Source organism: Pongo pygmaeus, chromosome 16, assembly GCF_028885625.2.
Source record: "Pongo pygmaeus isolate AG05252 chromosome 16, NHGRI_mPonPyg2-v2.0_pri, whole genome shotgun sequence".
NCBI classification, from domain to species: domain Eukaryota; kingdom Metazoa; phylum Chordata; class Mammalia; order Primates; family Hominidae; genus Pongo; species Pongo pygmaeus.
Window position 1 is genome coordinate 46395195 of NC_072389.2, and position 22403 is coordinate 46417597.

The window sequence follows — 22403 nt, forward strand, 5'->3', positions numbered from 1 at the left end:
TTACAGGCGTGAGCCACCACACCTGGCCTTTTTTCTTTTTTGGAGATGGAGTCTTAATCTGTTGCCCAGGCTGGAGCGCAATGGCGTGATCTTGGCTAACTGCAACCTCCGCCTCCTGGGAGCAATTCTCCTGCCTCAGCCTCCCAAGTAGCTTGGGATTACAGGTGGGCGCCAACACACCCAGCTAATTTTGTATTTTTAGTAGAGACGGGATTTCACCACGTTGTCCAGGCTGGTCGTGAACTCCTGACCTCAGGTGATCCGCCTGCCTTGGCCACCCCATTGGGATTACAGGCATAAGCCACCACACCTGGCCAAAAATTTTTTTTAATATGGAGATGGGGTCTCCCTATGTTGCCAAGGCTGATCTTGAATTCTTTGACACAAGTGATCCACCCGTCTCAGCCTCCCAAAGTGCTGGGATTACAGGCATGCACCACCATGTCGGGCCCCTTTTTTTTCTTGTATTAATTTTTAAGAGTCTGTCAAAATAAAAAAAAACACAAAAGGCCTAAAGTCACAGCGCCTCCGGAGAGCTGAGCAGGTTCCTGGAGGGGGTGGGTGGTGTACCCCTTCCCCCATACCTTGCCCTATATATCTCTTCCATCTAAGAGTTCATCTGTATCCTTTGTTTTATATACATATTATATATATATACATATATACATATATATGTACATTTGTTTTATATATATTTGTTTTATATATTATATTACATTTATATATAATATATTATATATTATATATATTGTATTAGGTGTTACATATATTATATATCATATATAGTGCATGTCACTATGTTTGGCTTATCATATATATGATATATGATATATTATATATCATAGACGTCTATCATAGACGTATATGATATATTATATATCATAGACGTATATGATATATATGATATATATATATATATATTTTTTGAGACAGAGTCTGGCTCTGTCACCCAGGCTGGAGTACAGTGGCACAATATCAGCTCACTGCAACCTCTGCCTTCTGGCTTCAAGTGATTCTCCTGCCTCAGCCTCCCAAGTAGCTGGGACTACAGGCGTGCAACACCACACTTGGCTAATTTTTTTGTGTTTTTTTTAGAGATAGGGTTTGTTTCACCATGTTGCCCAGGTTAGTCTCCAACTCCAGAGCTCAAGTGATCCACCTGCCTCGGCCTCCCAAAGTGCTGGAAGTACATGTGTGAGCCACCACACCTGGACTTGTAATATTCTTTAAAATAATAAATGAGTAGGCTGGGTGTGGTGGCTCATGCCTGTAATCTTAGCACCTTGGGAGGCTGAGGTGGGTGGATCACCTAAGGTCAGCTGTTCGAGACCAGCCTGACCAATATGGCGAAACCCTATCTCTACTAAAAATACAAAAATTAGTTGGGCGTAGTGGTGTGCACCTGTAGTCCCAGCTACTCGGGAGGCTGAGACAGGAGAGCTGCTTGAGCCTGGAAGGCAGAGGTTGCAGTGAGCTGAGATACTCGCCACTGCACTCCAGTCTGAGCAAGAAAGAGCAAGACTCTGTCTCAAAATAATGATAATAATAATAAATGAGTAAATGTAAGTAAAATGTTTCTCTGAGTTCTGTGAGCTGCTCTAGCAAATTAACTGAACCAGAAAAGGGAGGTCATGGGGACCTCAACTTATAGTTGATTGGTCAGAAGCACAGGTCACAAGCTGTGCTTGTGAATGGCTCCTGAAGTTGAGGGCAGTCTTGTGGGACTGAGCTCTCAACCTGTGGGGTCTGACACTATTTCTAAGTAAACAGTCTCAGAATTGAATTGAATTAGAGGACACTAAGCTGGTGTATGCTGGAGAGTAGCAGCAGAATTGTTTTGCTTCATGTGTGAGGAAACAACCCCCACACATCTGGGGTGACAGAATATTCTCTTTTTTTTTTTTGAGACGGAGTCTTGCTCTGTCGCCAGGCTGAAGTGCAGTGGTGTGATCTCGGCTCACTGCAACCTCCATCTCCCAGGTTCCAGCGATTCTCCTGCCTCAGCCTCCCAAGTAGTTGGGGTTACAGGTACATGCCACCACACCCGGCTAATTTTTGTATTTTTAGTAGAGACAGGGTTTCACCATGTTGGCCAGGCTGGTCTCAAGCTCCTAACCTCAGGTGATCTGCCCACCTCGGCCTCCCAAAGGGCTGGGATTACAGGCGTGAGCCACTGCGCCTGGCCAGAATGTTCTGTGTTGAGTAGAAAGTATAGGAAAAAAGAGCACTTTTAGTTTTTTTCCCTATAAGTCTAATACTCCAGGGAACACCATTTTAAGGTGAATGAACAGTGTCTCATTATTAACAACTGGAAATGCTATTTCTCTGAGTTCCTTAATATGCATGATTGTGTTAGGTGTTACATAAAATTATTCATAAGAGAAGATCCTTAACCTCTAGCACTTTAAAACAGGCAACAAATACACTGGCACAAATGGTAAGATGTCAAATATTCAATGCTGCTTACAGATCAATTTTATATAATTTAAGAATTCTAGATTTTTGTTTTGTTTTTCTGAGACAGAGTCTCGCTCTGTCGCCCAGGCTGGAGTGCAGTGGTGCGATCTCGGCTCACTGCAACCTCCATCTCCTAGGTTCAAGCAATTCTCCTGTCTCAGCCTCCCAAGTAGCTGGGACTACAGGTGCCCACCACCATGCCTGGTTATTTTTCATATTTTTAGTAGAGACAGAGTTTCACCATATTGGCCAGGCTGGTCTTGAATCCCTGACCTCGTGATCCGCCTGCCTCAGCCTTCCAAAGTGCTGGGATTACAGGCCTGAGTCACCGTGCCCAGCTGAGATTGCTTCTAATCACAAAAATCACAAAAGCAGCATAGCTGGATGATTTACTAAGAGAGTGAAGACAAAAAACATCCAAACACCAGGCGTGATGTGGCCCATGTCTATATCTCAGTATACTGGGAGGCTGAGGTGGGAGGATCGCTTGAGGCCAGGAGTTCAAGACTAGCTGGGGCAACAAAGCAAGACCCAGGTCTGTATAAAAAACAAAAAAAATTTTAAATTTAAAACAAAACATCCAAATGGGTCTAGAAAGCTAGGCATATGACAGTCTGATGCCACTTCTGTCATTTCAGGAGCTGAACTATGTCATAGCTACAATTGCCAGACCTACCTAGCACCCATTCTCAGAACTTTCATTATATATATATATATATATTTTTTTTTAATTTTATTTTTTGAGACGGAGTCTAACTCTGTCGCCCAGGCTGGATTGCAGTGGCATGATCTCGGCTCACTGCAGCCTCTACCTCCTGGGTTCAAGTAATTCTCGTGCCTCAGCCTCCTGAGTAGCTGGGATTATAGGCACTTGCCACCATGTCCAGCTAATTTTTTGTACTTTTAGTAGAAACAGGGTTTCGCCATGTTGCCCAGGCTGGCCTTGAACTCTTGAGCTCAGGTGATCCACCCGCCTCAGCCTCCCAAAGCGCTAGGATTACAGGTGTGAGCCACTGCACCCAGCATATATATATATATATATTTGAGATGGTCTTGCTCTGTCACACAGGCTGAAATGCAGTGGCGCAGCCATAGCTTATTGCAGGCTAAAACTAACTCCTGGGGGCTCAAGAGATCCTCCCTCCTCCTGAGTAGCTGGGATTATATTATATGCTCAGCTAATGTTTTTGTTTTTTGTAGAGATGGGGTTTCACTAAGTTGCTCAGGCTGGTCTCCAACTCCTGGCTTCAAGCAATCCTCCCACTTCAGCCTCCCAAAGTACTGGAATTACAGACATTAGCCACCACACCACAAAAATTAGCCAGGCCTGGTGGTGTGCGCCTGTAGCACCAGCTACTCAGGAGGCTGAGGCACAAGAATCGCTGGAACTCAGGAGGCAGAGGTTGCAGTTAGCTGAGATTGTGCCACTGCACTCCAGCCTAGGCAACACAGCAAGACTCTGTCTCAAAAAAAAAAAAAAGTGAACCCCTGATGTTTTCCCCTGCTACTTTAATTATAAAAATTGAATAGACGCAGTATAAAAGTTTGGAAAATAATTATCTGCTGTACTATAAACTATGGTGAAGATACCTGACCAGAGATAAAGATTAAATATTGAAATAATTTAAAGTTAAGAAATGCTGTGGGAAATACTGACAGAAAGAAAGCAGATTAGGCAAAACAAAACAGAGTAAAAATAAAGGTTTAAGAATTAAAGGTGCCAGATTCTAAGAAAAGTGAGGAGCTGGAAACAGGGGGATAGGCTGAAGGTTTATATGAGGAGACGTAACCCCCAAGTAATCCTCCCCCATTCCTCTCCCACTGAGGACAGATTGTGTATTCTCTGGATAAATCTAACCAGAGAGGCTCTGGGGTTGAGAATGTTTAGACAGAAGAGGGTAGAAGTTCAGTAGTGGCCTCAAAAATGAAAATCTGCACACTGAATTGTGAGCTTCTAGCCCTCTTCCCTTTGTTAAGACTCAGAAAATAATACCCCAAAGCAAAGGCCTCTTTTTTTTTTTTTTTTTTTTTTTTTTTAAATTTATGAAGTATTTATTGATCGTTCTTGGGTGTTTCTCGGAGAGGGGGATATGGGAGGGTCATAGGATAATAGTGGAGAGAAGGTCAGGAGATAAACACATGAACAAAGGTCTCTGGTTTTCCTAGGCAGAGGTCCCTGCGGCCTTCTGCAGTGTTTGTGCCCCTGGGTACTTGAGATTAGGGAGTGGTGATGACTCTTAAAGGGCATGCTGCCTTCAAGCATCTGTTTAACAAAGCACATCTTGCACCGCCCTTAATCCATTTAACCCTAAGTTGACACAGCATATGTTTCAGAGAGCATGGGGCTGGGGGAAAGGCCATAGATCAACAGCACCCCAAGGCAGAAGAATTTCTCCTAGTCAGAACAAAATGGAGTCTCCTATGCCCACCCCATTCTACACAGACACAGCAACAATCTGATCTCTCCTTCCTTTCCCCACACTTCCTCCCCTTCTCTTCAACAAAACCGCCATCGTCCTCATGGCCCGCTCCCGATGGTCGCTGTCTCTTTGGAGCTGTTGGGTACACCTCCCAGACAGGGCAGCCGGGCAGAGGCGCTCCTCACGTCCCAGACAGGGCGGCCGGGCAGAGGCGCTCCTCGCTTCCCAGACGGGGCCGCCCGGGCAGAGGCGCTCCTCTCCTCCCAGACGGGGCGGCCGGGCAGAGGCGCTCCTCACTTCCCCGATGGGGCCGCCCGGGCAGAGGCGCTCCTCGTTTCCCAGAAGGGGCCGCCCGGGCAGAGGCGCTCCTCGCTTCCCAGACGGGGCTGCCCGGGCAGAGGTGCTCCTCACTTCCCAGACGGGGCCGCCCGGGCAGAGGCGCTCCTCACTTCCTCCCAGACCGGGTGGCAGCCGGGCAGAGGTGCTCCTCACCTCCCAGAGGGGGCGGCCGGGCAGAGGCGCTCCTCACCTCCCAGAGGGGGCGGCCGGGCAGAGGCGCTCCTCACTTCCCAGACGGTGTGGCGGCTGGGCAGAGGCGCTCCTCCCTTCCCAGATGGGGCAGCCGGGCAGAGGCGCTCCTCACTTCCTCCCAGATGGGGTGGCGGCCAGGCAGAGGCACTCCTCACCTCCCAGACGGGGCGGCCGGGCAGAGGTGCTCCTCATCTCCCAGACGGGGCAGCCGGGCAGAGGTGCTCCTCACTTCCTCCCAGACGGGGTGGCAGCCGGACAGAGGCACTCCTCACCTCCCAGACGGGGCGGCCGGGCAGAGGCGCTCCTCACTTCCCATACGGGGTGGCAGCCGGGCAGAGGCGCTCCTCACTTCCTCCCAGACGGGGTGGCAGCCAGGCAGAGGCGCTCCTCACTTCCCAGACGGGGTGGCCGGGCAGAGGCGCTCCTCACTACCCAGACGGGGTGGCCAGGCAGAGGACTCCTCACCTCCCAGACGGGGCGGCCGGGCAGAGGCGCTCCTCGCTTCCCATACGGGGTGGCAGCCGGGCAGAGGCGCTCCTCACTTCCCAGATGGGGCAGCCGGGCAGAGGCGCTCCTCACTTCCTCCCAGACGGGGTGGCGGCCGGGCAGAGGTGCTCCTCACTTCCTCCCAGACGGGGTGGCGGCCGGGCAGAGGTGCTCCTCACCTCCCAGACGGGGCGGCCGGGCAGAGGCGCTCCTCCCTTCCCAGACGGAGTGGCCAGGCAGAGGCGCTCCTCACCTCCCAGAGTGGGCGGCCGGGCAGAGGCGCTCCTCACTTCCCAGAGTGGGCGGCCGGGCAGAGGCGCTCCTCACTTCCTCCCAGACGGGGTGGCGGCCAGGCAGAGGCGCTCCTCACCTCCCAGACGGGGCGGCCGGGCAGAGGCACTCCTCACCTCCCAGAGTGGGCGGCCGGGCAGAGGCGCTCCTCACTTCCCATAGGGGGTGGCAGCCGGGCAGAGGCGCTCCTCACTTCCCAGATGGGGCAGCTGGGCAGAGATGCTCCTCACTTCCTCCCAGATGGGGTGGCGGCCAGGCAGAGGCGCTCCTCACCTCCCTGACGGGGCGGCCGGGCAGAGGCACTCCTCACCTTCCAGAGTGGGCGGCCGGGCAGAGGCGCTCCTCACTTCCCAGAGTGGGCGGCCGGGCAGAGGCGCTCCTCACTTCCCAGAGTGGGCGGCCGGGCAGAGGCGCTCCTCACTTCCCATAGGGGGTGGCAGCCGGGCAGAGGCGCTCCTCACTTCCCAGATGGGGCAGCTGGGCAGAGGTGCTCCTCACTTCCTCCCAGACCGGGTGGCGGCCAGGCAGAGGTGCTCCTCACCTCCCAGGCGGGGCGGCCGGGCAGAGGCACTCCTCACCTCCCAGACGGGGCGGCTGGGCAGAGGCGCTCCTCACCTCCCAGAAGGGGTGGCTGGGCAGAGGCGCTCCTCACTTCCCACATGGGGTGGTAGCCGGGCAGAGGCGCTCCTCACTTCCCAGACGGGGTGGCGGCCAGGCAGAGGCGCTCCTTACTTCCCAGATGGGGCAACCGGGCAGAGGCGCTCCTCACTTCCTCCCAGACGGGGTGGCGGCCAGGCAGAGGCGCTCCTCACCTCCCAGACGGGGCGGCCGGGCAGAGGTGCTCCTCATCTCCCAGACGGGGCAGCCGGGCAGAGGCGCTCCTCACTTCCTCCCAGACGGGGTGGCAGCCGGGCAGAGGTGCTCCTCACATCCCAGACGATGGGCGGCCGGGCAGAGGCGCTCCTCACTTCCCAGATAGGGCGGCGGGGCAGACGGGCTCCTCACATCCCAGACGATGGGCGGCCAGGCAGAGACGCTCCTCACTTCCTAGACGGGGTGGCGGCGGGGCAGAGGCTGTAATCTTAGCACTTTAAGAGGCCAAGGCAGGAGGCTGGTAGGTGGAGGTTGCAGCGAGCCGAGATCACACCACTTCACTCCAGCCTGAGCACCATTGAGCGTTGAGTTAGCGAGACTCCGTCTGCAATCCCAGCACCTCGGGAGGCCGAGGCAGGCAGATCACTAGAGGCCAGGAGCTGGAGACCAGCCCGGTCAACACGGCGAAACCCCGTCTCCACCAAAAATACAAAAAGCATTCAGGCGTGGCGGCGCGCGCCTGCAATCCCAGGCACTCGGCAGGCCGAGGCAGGAGAATCACAGGAGCCCGAGGCAGGGAGGCTGCAGCGAGCCGAGATCATGGCAGTACAGTCCAGCTTGAGCAACAGAGGGAGACCGAAAAAAGTGGGAGAGGGAGACCGGGGAGAGGGAGAGGGAGACCGGGGAGAGGGAGAGGGAGAGGGAGGGGGAGGGGGAGGGGGAGGGGGAGGGGGAGGGGGAGGGGGAGGGGGAGGGGGAGGGGGAGGGGGAGGGGGAGGGGGAGGGGGAGGGGGAGGGGGAGGGGGAGGGGGAGGGGGAGGGAGAGGGAGAGGGAGAGGGAGAGGGAGAGGGAGAGGGAGAGGGAGAGGGAGAGGGCCTCTTAAACAGCCTCAGAAGTAAAAGTTTTTCTCTGACCTTCAGCCCTGCTGTCTCTTGGTCCCATTATTTCCTGAAGCTAGCCACAGAAACTAGAATCGTTCTCCCTGAAGGCGATCACGGAAATCAGAACGCAGTTTCCCCAAAGCCAGCCATAAAACCTAAAAATAGGCCAGGTGTGGCAGCTCACACCTGTAATCCTAGCACTCTGAGAGGTTGAGGTGGGTGGATCACTTGAGGTCAGGAGTTCGACACCAGCCTGGCCAACATGGTGAAACTGTCTCTACCAAAAATATAAACATTAGCCGGGCGTGATGGCACACTCCTGTAATCCAAGCTACTTGGGAGCCTGAGACGGGAGAATCGCTTGAAACCAGGAGGCAGAGGCTGCAGTGAGCCAAGATCATGCCATTGCACTCCAGCCTGGGCAAAAGAGCAACACTTCATCTCAGAAACAAAACAAAACAAAAAAACCCCTAAAACTATTACTTTAGGTCAGGTGCGGTGGCTCACACCTGTAATCCCAGCACTTTGGGAGGCCAAGGAAGGAGGATCACTTGAGCTCAGGAGTTCGAGACCAGCCTGGGCAATATATCAAGACCTTGTCTCTATTAAAAATTAAGAAAGGCAGGGTGCAGTAGCTCATGCCTGTAACCCTAGCACTTTGGGAGGCCGAGGCAGGCAGATTGCCTGAGCTCAGGAGTTCGAGACCAGCCTGGGCAACACGGTGAAACCCCATCTCTACTAAAATACAAAAAAAATTAGCCAGGTGTGGTGGCATGCATTTGTAGTTCCAGCTACTCGGGAGGCTGAGGCAGAAGAATTGCTTGAACCTGGGAGGCGGAGGTTGCAGTGAGCCGAGATCATGCCACTGCACCACAGCCTGGGCGACATAGCAAGACTCTGTCTCCAAAAAAAAAAAAAAAAAAAAAAATCGGCTAGGCACGGTGGCCCATGCCTGTAATCCCAGCACTTTGGGAGGCCAGGGCAGGTGGATCACCTGAGGTTGGGAGTTCAAGACCAGCCTGGCCAACATGGTGAAACTCTGTCTCTACTAAAAATGCAAAAATTAGCCGGGCATGGTGGTGGGCACCTATAATCCCAGCTACTGGGGAGGCTGAGGCAGGAGAATCGCTGGAACCCAGGAGATGGAGGCTGCAGTGAGCCAAGATGGTGCCACTGCACTCCAGCCTCGGCAACAGAGCAACATTCCATCTCAAAAACAAAAAACAAACAAAAATTAGCCAGGTGTGGTAGTATGTACCTACAGTTCCAAGTAGTCCAGCTACTTGGGAGGCTGGGGCAGGAGGATCTCTTGAGCCCGGGAGTTCAAGGCTGAAGTGAGCCATAATGGAGCCACTATACTCCAGCCTGGGCAACAGAGACTCTATCTCAAAAAATGTATGTACTTGTATATATACTATATATATACACATATATACATACACATATATACATACACACATATATATAAAACTTTCCCTCTGCCTCTGTATGTAAAAAGGGGCCATAAAAAATGATCTGACCCACCTTATTTGACAGTAGGTCATAGATCCCCATTCTAGAGAGGTTCCTGCTGCATACCAGGAAAGAAGAAATACATGCTATGAGAGCCAAGACGAATCTAGACAGACAGGCCTTGCTGGGTTTCCCAGTCAGTCTATTAACATTAGATCACATCCTTTTTGTTCAATCATATTCCTCCATAGCTGTCCATACTTTGTTGAACCTAAACATAAAAATGGACAATTACCCCTGTATCTTTGAGTCTTCGTTCTGAAGGTTCTCATGTACGCGTTAAATAAATTTGTTGTGTCTTTTCTCCTCTTAATCTGCCTTTTTGTGAGTTAATTTTTCAGCAAACCTACAGAGGGCAAAGGGAAAAATTTTCCCTCGGCCCCTACATCTTGCAGCTTCCAGGCTCGAGAAAACAGCCTGCATTGGAACAGGAGGGTAGAGGGCTCCAGGAGAGATGACTTCAAGAAAAAAATGCAACATAGGTTAGCAGAACAGTGTTTTTGTTTGTTTGTTTGTTTGTTTTTTGAGACAGGGTCGCACTCTCACATGCATGAGAAACCATGCTTGGCCCTAGCCCACTAAATTTAAGCATGTGAAAAAACTGTATGGCGTCCTTAAAGATATGCAACAGCTTAGTCATAGGTATAAAGAAAACAAAGTTGGTTGGGTGCAGTGGCTCATGCCTGTAATCCCAGCAATTTGGAAGGCTGAGCTGGGTAGATTTCTTGAGTCTGGGAGTTTGAGACTAGCCTGGGCAACATGGTGAAACCCTGTCTCCACAAAAAATACAAAAAGTTAGCTATCACGGTGGGATGTGCCTGTAGTCCCATTTGGGCAACAGAGTGAGACCTCGTCTCAAAAAAGCAAGGAAAGAGGGAAGGAGAGAAGGAAGGAAGGGAGAGAGGGAGGGAAGGAGGGAAGGGTGGAAGGGAGGGAGGGAGGGAGGGAGGGAGGGAGGAATAAAATGAGGCAATTACTAACTATGTAAAACAAAAAGTTGTTCAAGAAAAGAAACGATTCTCCTTGGCTCAGCAGAGAGTTATCACTACAGTCTTAATAACATATAGACTAAATTTGGTCTTTTTTTTTTTTTTTTTTTTGAGATGGAGTCTCACTCATCGCCCAAGCTGGAGTGCAGGGGCACCATCATGGCTCACTGCAATCTCCACTTCTCAAGTTCAAGCGATTCTCCAGCCTCAGCCTCCCATAAATTCTGAATTCTGTCTTAGTAAAAAATTGTGACATAACTAAGTTGGAAAGACCTAGGGAAGAGTGGGTGCAATAAAGGAGCAAAATCTTTATTTATCATAATAAAATTGAATAGATTATTTGTAAAACTGATAAATCAAGAGAAAGCAATAAGCATGTTATTAGAAACAGGAAAATCCGGGCCAGGGGTGGTGGCTCAGGCCTGTAATCCCAGCACTTTGGGAGGCCAAGGCAGGCAGATCACTTGAGGTTAGGAGTTCGAGACCAGCCTGGCCAACATGGTAAAATCCTGTCTCTACTAAAAATACAATAATTAGACAGGCGTAGAGGTGAGTGCCTATAATTCCAGCTACTTGGGAGGCTGAGGCAGGAGAATACCTTGAACCTGAGAGGCAGAGATTAAGTACAGTGAGTCAAGAGATTGTACCACTGCACTCCAGCCTGGGCAACAGAGAGACCCTGTCTCGAAAAAAAAAAAAAGAAGAAACAGGAAAATAGCAGAAACTACATTTCAATGTGTTAAAAGTAGTTGACTCCCCTAATGTTTGTCAAAGTATTTTATAAACTGTAAAGTGCTGCACAAATATAACAATCCTGTTATTCTTTTTTTTTTTTTTTTGAGAAGGAGTCTCGCTTTGTCACCCAGGTTGGAGTGCAGTGGCACGATCTCAGCTCACTGAAACCTCCTCCTCCCAAGTCCAAGTGATCTGCCTGCCTCAGCACCATTAGTAGCTAGGATTACAGGCATGTGCCACCACGCCCAGCTAATTTTTGTATTTTCAGTAGAGACGGGGTTTCACCACGTTGGCCAGGCTAGTCTTGAACTCCTGACCTTGTGATCTGTCCACCTCAGCCTCCCAAAGTGCTGGGATTACAGGCGTGAGCCACTGCGCCTGGCCTATTCAACTCTTTTTTTTTTTTTTTTTTTTTAAAGTAGTGCCTCTGGGCCAGATGATGTGGTGGCTCACGCCCAGCACTTTGGGAGGCTGAGGCGGATGAATCACGAGGTCAGGAGTTCGAGACCAGCCTGGCCAACGTGGTGAAACTCCGTCTCTACTAAAAATACAAAAATTAGCCGAGCGTGGTGGCGGAAGCCTGTAGTCCCAGCTACTTGGGAGGCTAAGGCAGGAGAATCGCTTGAACCTAGGAGGCAGAGGTTGCAGTGAGCCGAGATTGTGCCATTGCACTCTAGCCTGGGCGACAGAGCGAAACTCCGTCTCAAAAAAAAGTAGTGCCTCTGGCAGGGTGCAGTGGCTCATGCCTATAAACCCAGCACTATGGGAGGCCAAGGCGGGTGGATCACCTGAGGTCGGGAGTTCGAGACCAGCCTGACCAAAATGGAGAAACCCTGTCTCTACTAAAAATACATTAGCCGGGCGTGGTGGCACATGCCTGTAATCTCGGCTACTCGGGAGAGGCTGAGGCAGGAGAATTGCTTGAACCCGGGAGGCGGAGGTTGTGGTGAGCCGAGATCGTGCCACTACACTCCAGCCTCCAGGCAACAAGAGCAAAATTCCATCTCAAAAAAATAATAATAATAAAAAAAATAAAAGTAGTGCCTCTGGAGTGGAGGGTTTTTTTTCTCTTAAATTTGATTTTTTTCTTTTGAATACAAGTGCACGTGATGCTTTTAGTTAAAAAATTAAACACACAAGCCCAAGGATCTGGTTGGGGAAAACGTGTCCATTAATTTGCTTCCAGTTGCAGAAAGGACAGCTGTAGGCCAGGCACAGTGGCTCACACCTGTAATCCCAGCACTTTGGGAGGTTGAGGTGGGCAGATCACCTGAGGCCAGGAATTCGAGACCAGCCTGGCCAACATGGTGAAACCCCATCTCTACTAAAAGGACAAAAATTAGCCAGGCATGTTGGCTCATGCCTGTAATCCCAGCTACTCAGGAGGCTGAGGCACAAGAATCGCTTGAACCTGGGAGGCGGAGGTTGTAGTGAGCCAAGATTGTGTCACTGCACTCCAGCCCATGCAACAGAGTGAGACCCTGTCTCAAAAAAAAAAAAAAAAAAAAGAAAGAAAGAAAAGAAAGAAAGAAAGAAAACAAAAACAAAGTCCAGCTGTAGCCAACTGCATGTTCCTCTGATACCCAGAAAACCAAAGGGGACAATTTAGGAAATAACCTAGAACTGCCCAGACCTGTGTTACCGGGAAGTCTACTCTCTTTTGTTTTGGTAGATGGAAGTTTAGGGTTGCTTTAAGTAATTTGTATTTGCGCTGCTAATTCAAACCTAGTCATCTAAAAGCTAAGCTTGGCTAGCTGCAGTGGCTCATGCTGTAACCCCAGCACTTTGCGGTTAGGCTGACTCAGAAGGATTGCTTGAGACCAGGAGTTTAAGACCAGCCTGGACAATATAGGGAGACCTCAACTCTGGGAAAAAAAAAAAAAGTAAAGGAAGAGGGACCCAAAAGCTATCCATCCTCTAGCTATTCTTCAAGGCTAACTACAAACTTTTAAAAAATATTGGCCAGGGGTGGCGGCTCACGCCTGTAATCCTAGCACTTTGGGAGCCGAGGTGGGTGGATCACTTGAGATCAGGAGTTTGTGACCAGCTTGGCCAACATGGTGAAACCCCGTCTCTACCAGAAACACAAAATTAGCCAGGTGTGGTGGCACATGCCTATAGTCCCAGCTACCCAGGAGGCTGAGGCAGGAGAATCGCTTGAACCCAGGAGGCGGAGGTTGCAGTGAGCCGAGATCGCACCACTGCACCCCAGCCTGGTGACAGAGTAAGACTTTGTCTCAAAATAATAATAATAGTAGTAATAATAATAGAGACTCTCATCTAATATCTCCCAGGTCCAGGGAAATTAAAATGATGTGGTGAGAAACCTGCTGTGGAAAGCTACCACCCCAGAATGAAAAGAGATGACACTCTTCATAGAACTAAGGTGATAGAACAGAACTGGGAAAGACCTCCAGCAGAGCCCGAGAGACAGCACTAATGGCTTTAACAGTGAACCTATTCTTGCTACTGAGCTTAAAAAAAAAAAAAAAAGTGAATCTATAAAGAGACAGAAGCTCTCTCCTTTTGAAAAGAATGAAGTGAGTACCAGGAGAAGCAAGAACATTCCAACAAGTTATGCAACAATGACACTAGGGTGACACAAAGAAGACAATTAATAAATCTACCAGTGAGCCAGGTGCAGCAGCCTATCCCTGTAATCCTAGTGACTAGGGGGGCTAAGGCAAGAGGATTACATGAGGCCAGGAGTTTGACATCAGCCTGGGCAACACAGCAAGACCCCATCTCACAAAAACAAAGCTGGGTGTGGTGACACTCATCTGTAGTCCCAGCTACTCAGGAGGCTAAAGTGAGGATAGACAGCATGAGCCCAGGAGTTCAATGCTGCAGTGAGCTATGATCTGCACTGTGGCCTCAGTGACAGAGTGAGACCCCATCTCTAAAATACAGTTTTCAAAAAGAAAGAAAGAAAAAATCTACCAGTGGCTCTCTAATTACTTCAAAATAAAAAGTTTTCAAAAATCTTTCACCTGCAGCCAGCACAGTTTGCCATGGCGACATACATTCACTCCTTCTGCTGCCACACTCAGGACATTCTGCTTCTTGATATGGAGTATCTGGTAAGAAAAAGAAGGAAAGGAAAAACTTTCAGGGAATAAATGTTGGCATGATAACATCATGATTGGCACAAGTACAATGGTCAGCAGTAAACAAAGTGCATCATCTTTGTTAAACTTACAAAATTTGATTAATCCAAAACAGTCTGTTTTACACACGCACATAAATCAGCACTGAATACTTCTGGTTCTTTTTTTTTGTTTTAGCAAAAGTGTTCCACAGCTGGAAAATAAATCACTCAGACCCCAAACGACAATAAGAGTTGAGAACTCAGACACCTTTTGTTACCACTGATGCTACAGAGAAAGAATCATAATCTGTTTTTATATTTTAAATCGAGACAGAGTTTCACTCTTGTTGCCAGGCTGGAGTGCAATGGCACGATCTTGACTCACTGCAACCTCCACCTCTCGGTGGATCAAGAGAATCAAGTGATTCTCTTCCCTCAACCTCCCAAGTAGCTGGGATTACAGGCATGCACCACCACGCCCAGCTAATTTTGAATTTTTAGTAGTGACAGGGTGTCACTAAGTTGGTCAGGCTGGTCTCAAACTCCTGACCTCAAGTGATCTACCCGCCTCGGCCTCCCCAAGTGCTGGGATTACAGGTGTGAGCTACCAAGCCTAGCCCTGAATTATAATCTTTAAGACAAGATTCCTCATGCAAACTATGGCATGCCCTAACACAGGGCAATTTACCACAACTGAAAGGAATATATGTGGTGGCTAAGTCTCAGAGTATCCACTGCTCAGAAAGACAGAAACAAGGACTCTTCAGGTCCCTTCAAGCCTCGGATTCACTGAATTACTCAAAACTGAAACAGTGGCCGGGCGCAGTGGCTCATGCCTATAATCCCAGCACTTTGGGAGGCTGAGGAAGGAGGATCGCTTGAGCCCAAGGGTTTCAGACCAGACTGGGCAAAACAGTGTCTGTACAAAAAATACAAAAAATTATCTAGGCATGGTGGTGCACACCTGCAGTGTAGCCCACCTACTCAGGAGGCTAAAGTGGGAGGATCACTTGAGCCTGGGAGGCTGAGGCTGCAGTGAGCCATGATGACGCACTTCAGCCTGTGTAAAAAAAAAAACAAACACAAAAAACTGAAATAGTGGTACCCCAGGTACACACTCTTGTCCTTTGATTATCTATAATCTTACCCTATTTCATTATACAATTCTATAATCCTTAATCCATAATTCATAAAAATATTTGCATGATAAAAGATTCTACCCATTTTATAGGTAGATAAATTATTCAATAACAGAAAGGCATAGTAATTTACACTAACAACATATCTCCCTTTAGAGAACATAAAGTGTTCTCAATTCTGAGTATCTCTCATCAATGATGAGAAAATGGGACTGAATTTCAGCTTCATTCCCAATCAGATGGCTGCAGAACTGGCAACAAAAGCTGCATTCTCTATTGATGAGAATTCCTAATTACCTCTTCAAACTTCCAGAGCAAAAGCTTTTTTTGTTGTTTTTTGTTTTGTTTTGTTTTGTTTTTTTGAGACAGTCTCACACTGTCCTCCAGGCTGGAGTGCAGATCATAGCTCACTGTGGCATGAACTCCTGGGCTCAAGCTATCCTCTTACTTTAGCTTCCTGCAGCCTTGACCTCCGGGGCTTAGCTGATCCTCTCATCTCAGCCTCCCAGGTAGCTGGAACTACAGACCTGTGCCACCATGCCCAGCTAATTTTTTGTATTTTTTGTAGAGGTGGGTTTGCCTTGTTGCCCAGGCTGGTCTGTAACTCCTGGGCTCAAGTGATCTGCCTGCCTTGGCCTCCAAAAGTGCTGGTATTACAAGAGTGAGCCACCACGCCTGGCCACAAGTTCTCACCCTCATTTTTTTCTTTATTGTTGTCACGTACCCTTTAAAGAATCTGTTGATACATAAATAATTCTTACAACTCAATGATAAAAATAATTATTTCAACTCAATTAAAAAATAGGAAAAGGTTTGGGCACGGTGGCTCATGCCTGTAATCCTAGCACTGAGGGAGGCTGAGGAGGACAGATTGCTTGAGCCCAGGAGTTCGAGACCAGCCAGGGCAACATAGTGAGAAATTGTCTCTACACAAAATACAAAAATTAAGGCTGGGTGCAGTGGCTCACGCCTGTAATCCCAGTACTTTGGGAGGCCGAGGAAGACAGACTGCTTGAGTCCAGGAGTTCAAGACCAGCTTGGGGAACATAGCAAGACCTCATCTCTTAAAAAAAAAAAAAAAAAAAAAAAAAAAGAGCTGGGCATGGTGGTACATGCCTATAGTCCAAGTTACGCAGGAGGCTGAGGTGGGAGGATTGCTAGAGATCCTAGGAGGTGGACGTTGCAGTGAGCCAAGATCATGCCACTGCACTCCAGCCTGGGCTACCAAGCGAGACTCTGTCTCAAAAAATAAAAGACAAAGGATCTAAATAGACATTTCTCCAAAGAAGTTATACAAATGGCTAGTAAGCTCACGGAAATGTCCAACATCATTAGCCATCACAAAAATGCAAATCAAAACCACAATAAGATACCACTTCATACCCACTAGGATGGCTATACTCAAAATTACAGATAAGTGTTGGCAAAGATGTAAAGAAATTGGAACGGCTGGGCATGGTGGCTCACGCCTGTAGTCCCAGCACTTTAGGAGGCTGAGGCGGGCAGATCATGAGGTCATGAGATCGAGAACACCCTGGCTAACACAGCGAAACCCCGTCTCTACTAAAAATGTAAAAACAAAAAATTAGCCGGGTGTGGTGGCGGGCACCTGTAGTCCCAGCTACTCAGGAGGCTGAGGCAGGAGAATGGCGTGAACCCGGGAGGCGGAGCTTGCAGTGAGCCGAGATGGCACCACTGCACTCCAGCCTGGGTGACAGAGCGAGACTCTGTCTCAAGAAAAAAGAAAAAAAAAAAAAAGAAATTGGAACCCTCACAGACTGCTGGTAGAAATGTAAAATAATGCAACAGCTTTGGAAAAAAGTCTGGCCATTCCTCAAAAAAGTTAAACACAGAGTTACCATATGATCTAGCAGTTTCACTCCTAGGTAACTATCCAAGAGAAATAAAATCATCCACACAAAAACTTGTCCATGAATGTTCGTAGTAGCATTATTCACAATAACCACAAAGAAGAAACAACCCAAATGTCCATCAAATGGTGAATGCATAAATAAAATGTAGTATATCCATACAATAGAATATGATTTGGCAGGTGACTGTGGTGGCTTACACCTCTAATCCCAGCACTTTGGGAAGCCGAGGCAGGTGGATTGCTTGAGCCCAGTAGTTTGAGACCAGCCTAGGCAACATAACGAGACGTTGTCTCTACAAAAAATATAAAAGAATTAGCTAGGTGTTGTGGCACATGCCTGTAGTCCCAACTACTTGGGAGGCTAAGGTGGGAGGATTGCTTGAGCCCAGAAGGTCCAGGCTGCAGTGAACTCTGATTGTGCCACTGCACTCCAACCTGGGTGACAGAGCAAGACCCCGTCTCAAAAAAATTTTTTTTAATTTATAAGGAATATTATTTGGCAATAAAAATAAGTGAAATACTGATATAAGCTACAATGTGGATGAACCTTGAAAACATTACGCTAAGTAAACAAAGCCTGTCCAAAAAACTACATATTTTATTATTTATTTACTTATTTTTATTTTTATTTTTTTTGAGATAGAGTCTCACTCTATCGCCCAGGCTGGAGTGCAGTGGCACAATCTTGGCTCACTGCAACCTCTGCCTCCTGGGTTCAAGCAATTCTCCTGCCTCAGCCTCCTGAGTAGCTGGGATTACAGACACGCACCACCACACCAAGCTAATTTTTGTATTTTTAGTAGAGATGGGGTTCACCATGTTGGTCAGGCTGGTCTCAAACTCCTGACCTTGTGATTCACCCATCTCGGCCTCCCAAATTGCTGGGATTACAGGCATGAGCCACCACGTCCAGCCTGTTTTTTTTGTTTTGTTTTGTTTTTTGAGACAGAGTCTCACTCTGTTTCCCAGACTGGAGTGTAGTGGCATGATCTCGGCTCACTGTACCCTCCACCTCCTTCCCCTCAGCCTCCCCAGTAGCTGGGATTACAAGTGCCCGCCACCACACCCGGCTAATTTTTGTATTTTTAGTAGAGATGGGGTTTTGCCATGTTGGCCAGGCTGTTTTAGTGGTTGCCAAGGGCTGAGGAGTGATTAGGAGTGATGGATAAGGGGTGTGGGGTTTCTTTCTGGTATATTGAAAATATTCTAAAATTTATTATGTTGCTTTACTTACAACTCTGTGAATATACTAAAAGAAAGTGAGCTGTACATTTTAACTAAATAAATTGTATGGCATGTGGATTGTATCTCAATAATGCTATTTTTTAATAAAAATCTTCTGTTCAGTTCAGACTTAAAAAATAACCTGTTGATAGCTAACTCTCCTTTAAAAAATGCATCCATGGGCCAGGCACAGTGGCTTACACCTGTAATCCCAGCACTTTGGGAGGCTGAGATAGGCAGATCACCTGAGGTCAGGAGTTTGAGACCAGCCTGGCCAACACGGCAAAACCCCATCTCTACTACTAAAAATACAAAAATTAGCTGGCGTGGTGGCGTGTGCCTGTAATCCCAGCTACTCGGGAGGTTGAGCCAGGAGAATCGCTTGAACCCGGGAGGCGGAGGTTGAGGTGAGCCAAGATCGCCCCACTGAACTCCAAACTGGGCCACAGGGCGAGACTCCATCTCAAAAAAAAAAAAAAATTCTGACTCTTCTCTGAAACTGCCAATGGCTTTAAGTCAAACTCAAAATCTTTACAACGTCTAGAAAGCCCTAAGTGAACTGCCTCCTGCCCCCTTCCATCTCCTACCATTCTTCTTCATTGTGGTCCTGTCACACTGACCTCCCTGCTGTTCCTCCACACAAGCCAGGAATATTTCAGCCTCAGGGCCTTTGCACTTGTTAATTCCACTTTTAAGTTCTTCACTTTTTTTTTTGAAACGGAGTCTCGCTCTGTCGCCCAGGCTGGAGTGCAGTGGCACGATCTCAGCTCACTGCAAGCTCCGCCTCCCAGGTTCACGCCATTCTCCTGACTCAGCCTGGTGAGTAGCTGGGACTACAGGCGCCTGCCAGCATGCCTGGCTATTTTTTTGTATTTTTAGTAGAGACGGGGTTTCACCGTGTTAGCCAGGATGGTCTCAATCTCCTGACCTCGTGATCCACCCGCCTCGGCCTCCCAAAGTGCTGGGATTACAGGCGTGAGCCACTGCGCCCTGCCTTTAAGTTCTCCACTTTGGTATCTACATGGCTCCCCCACTTACTCAGGTCTTTGTTCTAATGTCACCTCCCTAGAGATGTTTTCTCTGTCTATCCCACATAAAATAGGACCTCCTTGGCACTCTAGTCCCCATACCATGCTTTATTTTTATTCCCAGCACTTACTGCCACCTAAAATAAAAGCACTTGTTTATTGTCTTGCATTAGAATATAAGCTCCTTGAGGGCAGGAACTTTGTCTTGATTATGGTTTTACCCAAGAGCTCAGAACACTGCCTGGCATATAGGCATATAGCAGCCACCAAATATGTTGTTGAATTAATAGGAAAACAATCAAAAATCTTATAATAAAGAAATTTATAGCCGAGCGCAGTGGCTCATGCCTGTAATCCCAGCACTTTGGGAGGCCGAGGCGGGCGGATCATGAGGTCAGGAGATCAAGACCATCCTGGCTAACACGGTAAAACCCTGTCTCTACTAAAAATACAAAAAATTAGCCAGGCGTGGTGGCGGGCACCTGTAGTCCCAGCTACACGGGAGGCTGAGGCAGGAGAAGGGTGTGAACCGGGAGACGGAGCTTGCAGTGAGCCGAGATTGCTCCACTGCACTCCAACCTGGGCAACAGAGCGAGACTCCGTCTCAAAAAAAAATAAAGAAAGAAATTTATGAGACACAGACATGACACCTACATACAGGCAATACTAGTAATGATTGAGGACAATACTTACTGCAGCACCAAACTTCTGCTGGAATTGATTAATGACTGTGTATGTCACCTCCTCTTCCTCTACAGGACAAGGATTGCATTAGATATATTTCTCTTCCTCAGCAACAGAATAGCTTTCCCACTAATTTTGGCCATACTCATATATTCCTACTGTATTGCAACTCAAATGTCTAATGTTATTTCATTATCATCTGCATTAGCCCATCAAACAGCAAAGACTAATTAACATCTTGTTTGTCAAACAAGAATAAACAAAAGCCCCACCAATGATAATCTTACAAACTAAACTGTCTACATGTCCTGTGATAATCCAGTAATGTTTCCTCCTCATAGGTTTATATCTTGACTATTTCAAGGCATACACTTTTTTTTTGTTTTTTTTTTTTTTTTAGACAGAGTTTCGCTCTTGTTTCCCAGGCTTGAGTACAATGGCACAATCTCGGCTCACTGCAACCTCTGTCTCCCGGTTTCAAGCAATTCTCTGGCCTCAGCCTCCTGAGTAGCTGGGATTACAGGCGCCCGCCACCACGCCCGGCTAATTTTTGTATTTTTAGTAGAGACAGGGTTTTGCCATGTTAGCCAGGCTGGTCTCGAGCTCCTGACCTCAGGCGATCCACCTGCCTCGACCTCCCAAAGTGCTGGGATTACAGGCGTGAGCCACTGCGCCTGGCTAAAATTTTTTAATATTTTATTTAAATTGAGATGGGGTTTCACCATGTTGCCCAGGCTGGTCTTCAACTTCTGGGCTCAGGCAGTCTGCACAATCCACCCACCTCAGCCCCCTGAAGTGCTAGGATTACAGGCATGAACCACCATGCCCGGCCTTATTTTATCTTTTTTTATAGAGGTGGGGTTCCACTATGTTGCCCAGGCTGGTCTTGAACTCCTGACCTCAAGCAATCCTCCCACCTTGGCCTCCCTAAGTGCTGGGATTACAGGCGTGAGCCACTGTGCCTGGCCTTGTTTTGTTTTAAAAGAAAAAAAAAAAAGAACCGCAAAACCCTACAACGGCTTCTCCTCTCATTTCAGAGTAAAAGTTTAAGTCCCAGTTGGTTGCGGTGGTTCATGCCTGTAATCCCAGCACTTTGGAATGCTGAGGCGGGTGTATCACAAGGTCAGGAGTTTGAGATCAGCCTGGCTAACATGGTGAAAACCCATCTCTACTAAAAATACAAAAATTAGCCAGGCGCAGTGGCACGTGCCTGTAGTCACAGCTACTCAGGAGGATGAGGCAGGAGAATCGCTTGTACCTGGGAGGTGGAGGTTGCAGTGAGCCGAGATCGTGCCACTGCACTCCAGCCTGGGTGACAGAGCAAGACTCCATCTCAAAAAAAAAAAAAAAAAATTAGCCGGGCGTGGTGGCACATGCTTGTAATCCCAGCTACTCAGGAGGCTGAGGCAGGAGAATCACTCGAACCTGGGAGGTGGAGGTTGCAGTGAACCAAGATCGCGCCACTGCACTCCAGCCTGGCGGATAGAGCGAGACTCTGTCTCCAGAAAAAAAAAGTTTTAAGTCCCCACAAAGGTCTACGAACTCCTCTTTGACTCACCGGTCCCATCTCATCTACTGCTTCTCTCCGTGCTCCAACTGCTCTGATCTCCTTGCTGTTCCTTCAAGATCCTGGTATGTTCCTATCTGAGTGTCTTTGTTTTTGTTCTTTTGTTTTTCTCAGCCTAAAGCACATTTCCCCAAGATATCCTGAAAGCTTGATCCCTAACCTCCTTCAGGCCTTTACGCAAATGTTATTTCAGCAAGGCTTGTCTTGGACACCCTAAAATTGCAAAACCACCCTCCCTACGTACTACTTCTCTTCCTTTTTTTTCCTCCTTAGCATTTGGCACTATTACAGTATATATTTTACTTATTTATCTTATTTAGCATCTGTTTGCTGCTCAGTAAGGGGAGGGATACCATACTTCAGAATCCCCAATGAATGAGTGTACCCCAATAATTATGAGTACACACACAGTATGTACTCAGTTATTAAATAAACAAATGAATCACAATATTTTATCTTAATTCAGAACCCAGAAGCAATGGCTCAGCTTAGGATTCTGTAGAGAATCTTGATTCAGGGTTACATCAACTCTAAACAGTAAAGAGAGCCTAGTTGAATTTGATTGACTCGGTTCAAAAAAAAAAAAGAGAGCCTAGAAAACTCAAAGCCTCAGCTGGGCGCAGTGGCTCATCCCTGTAATCACAACACTTTAGGAGGCCAAGGCGGGCGGATCACCTGAGGTCA

At 48.1% G+C, this 22403-nt stretch overlaps 1 protein-coding gene across 4 annotated transcripts in view; it reads right to left on the bottom strand.

Annotated features, from left to right (window-relative positions):
• Positions 1-22403, bottom strand: part of EXD1 (exonuclease 3'-5' domain containing 1) — a 53708-nt gene that overhangs the window by 16893 nt on the left and 14412 nt on the right. For all 4 annotated transcript variants that reach the window (XM_054450307.2, XM_054450305.2, XM_054450304.2 and 1 more), the window contains 2 exons: positions 20162-20220; positions 14107-14193 (listed from right to left, as the gene is read on the bottom strand). In XM_054450307.2, the coding sequence (XP_054306282.1) occupies positions 14107-14193; positions 20162-20220 (146 nt within the window). The remainder of the gene's footprint in view (positions 1-14106; positions 14194-20161; positions 20221-22403) is intronic.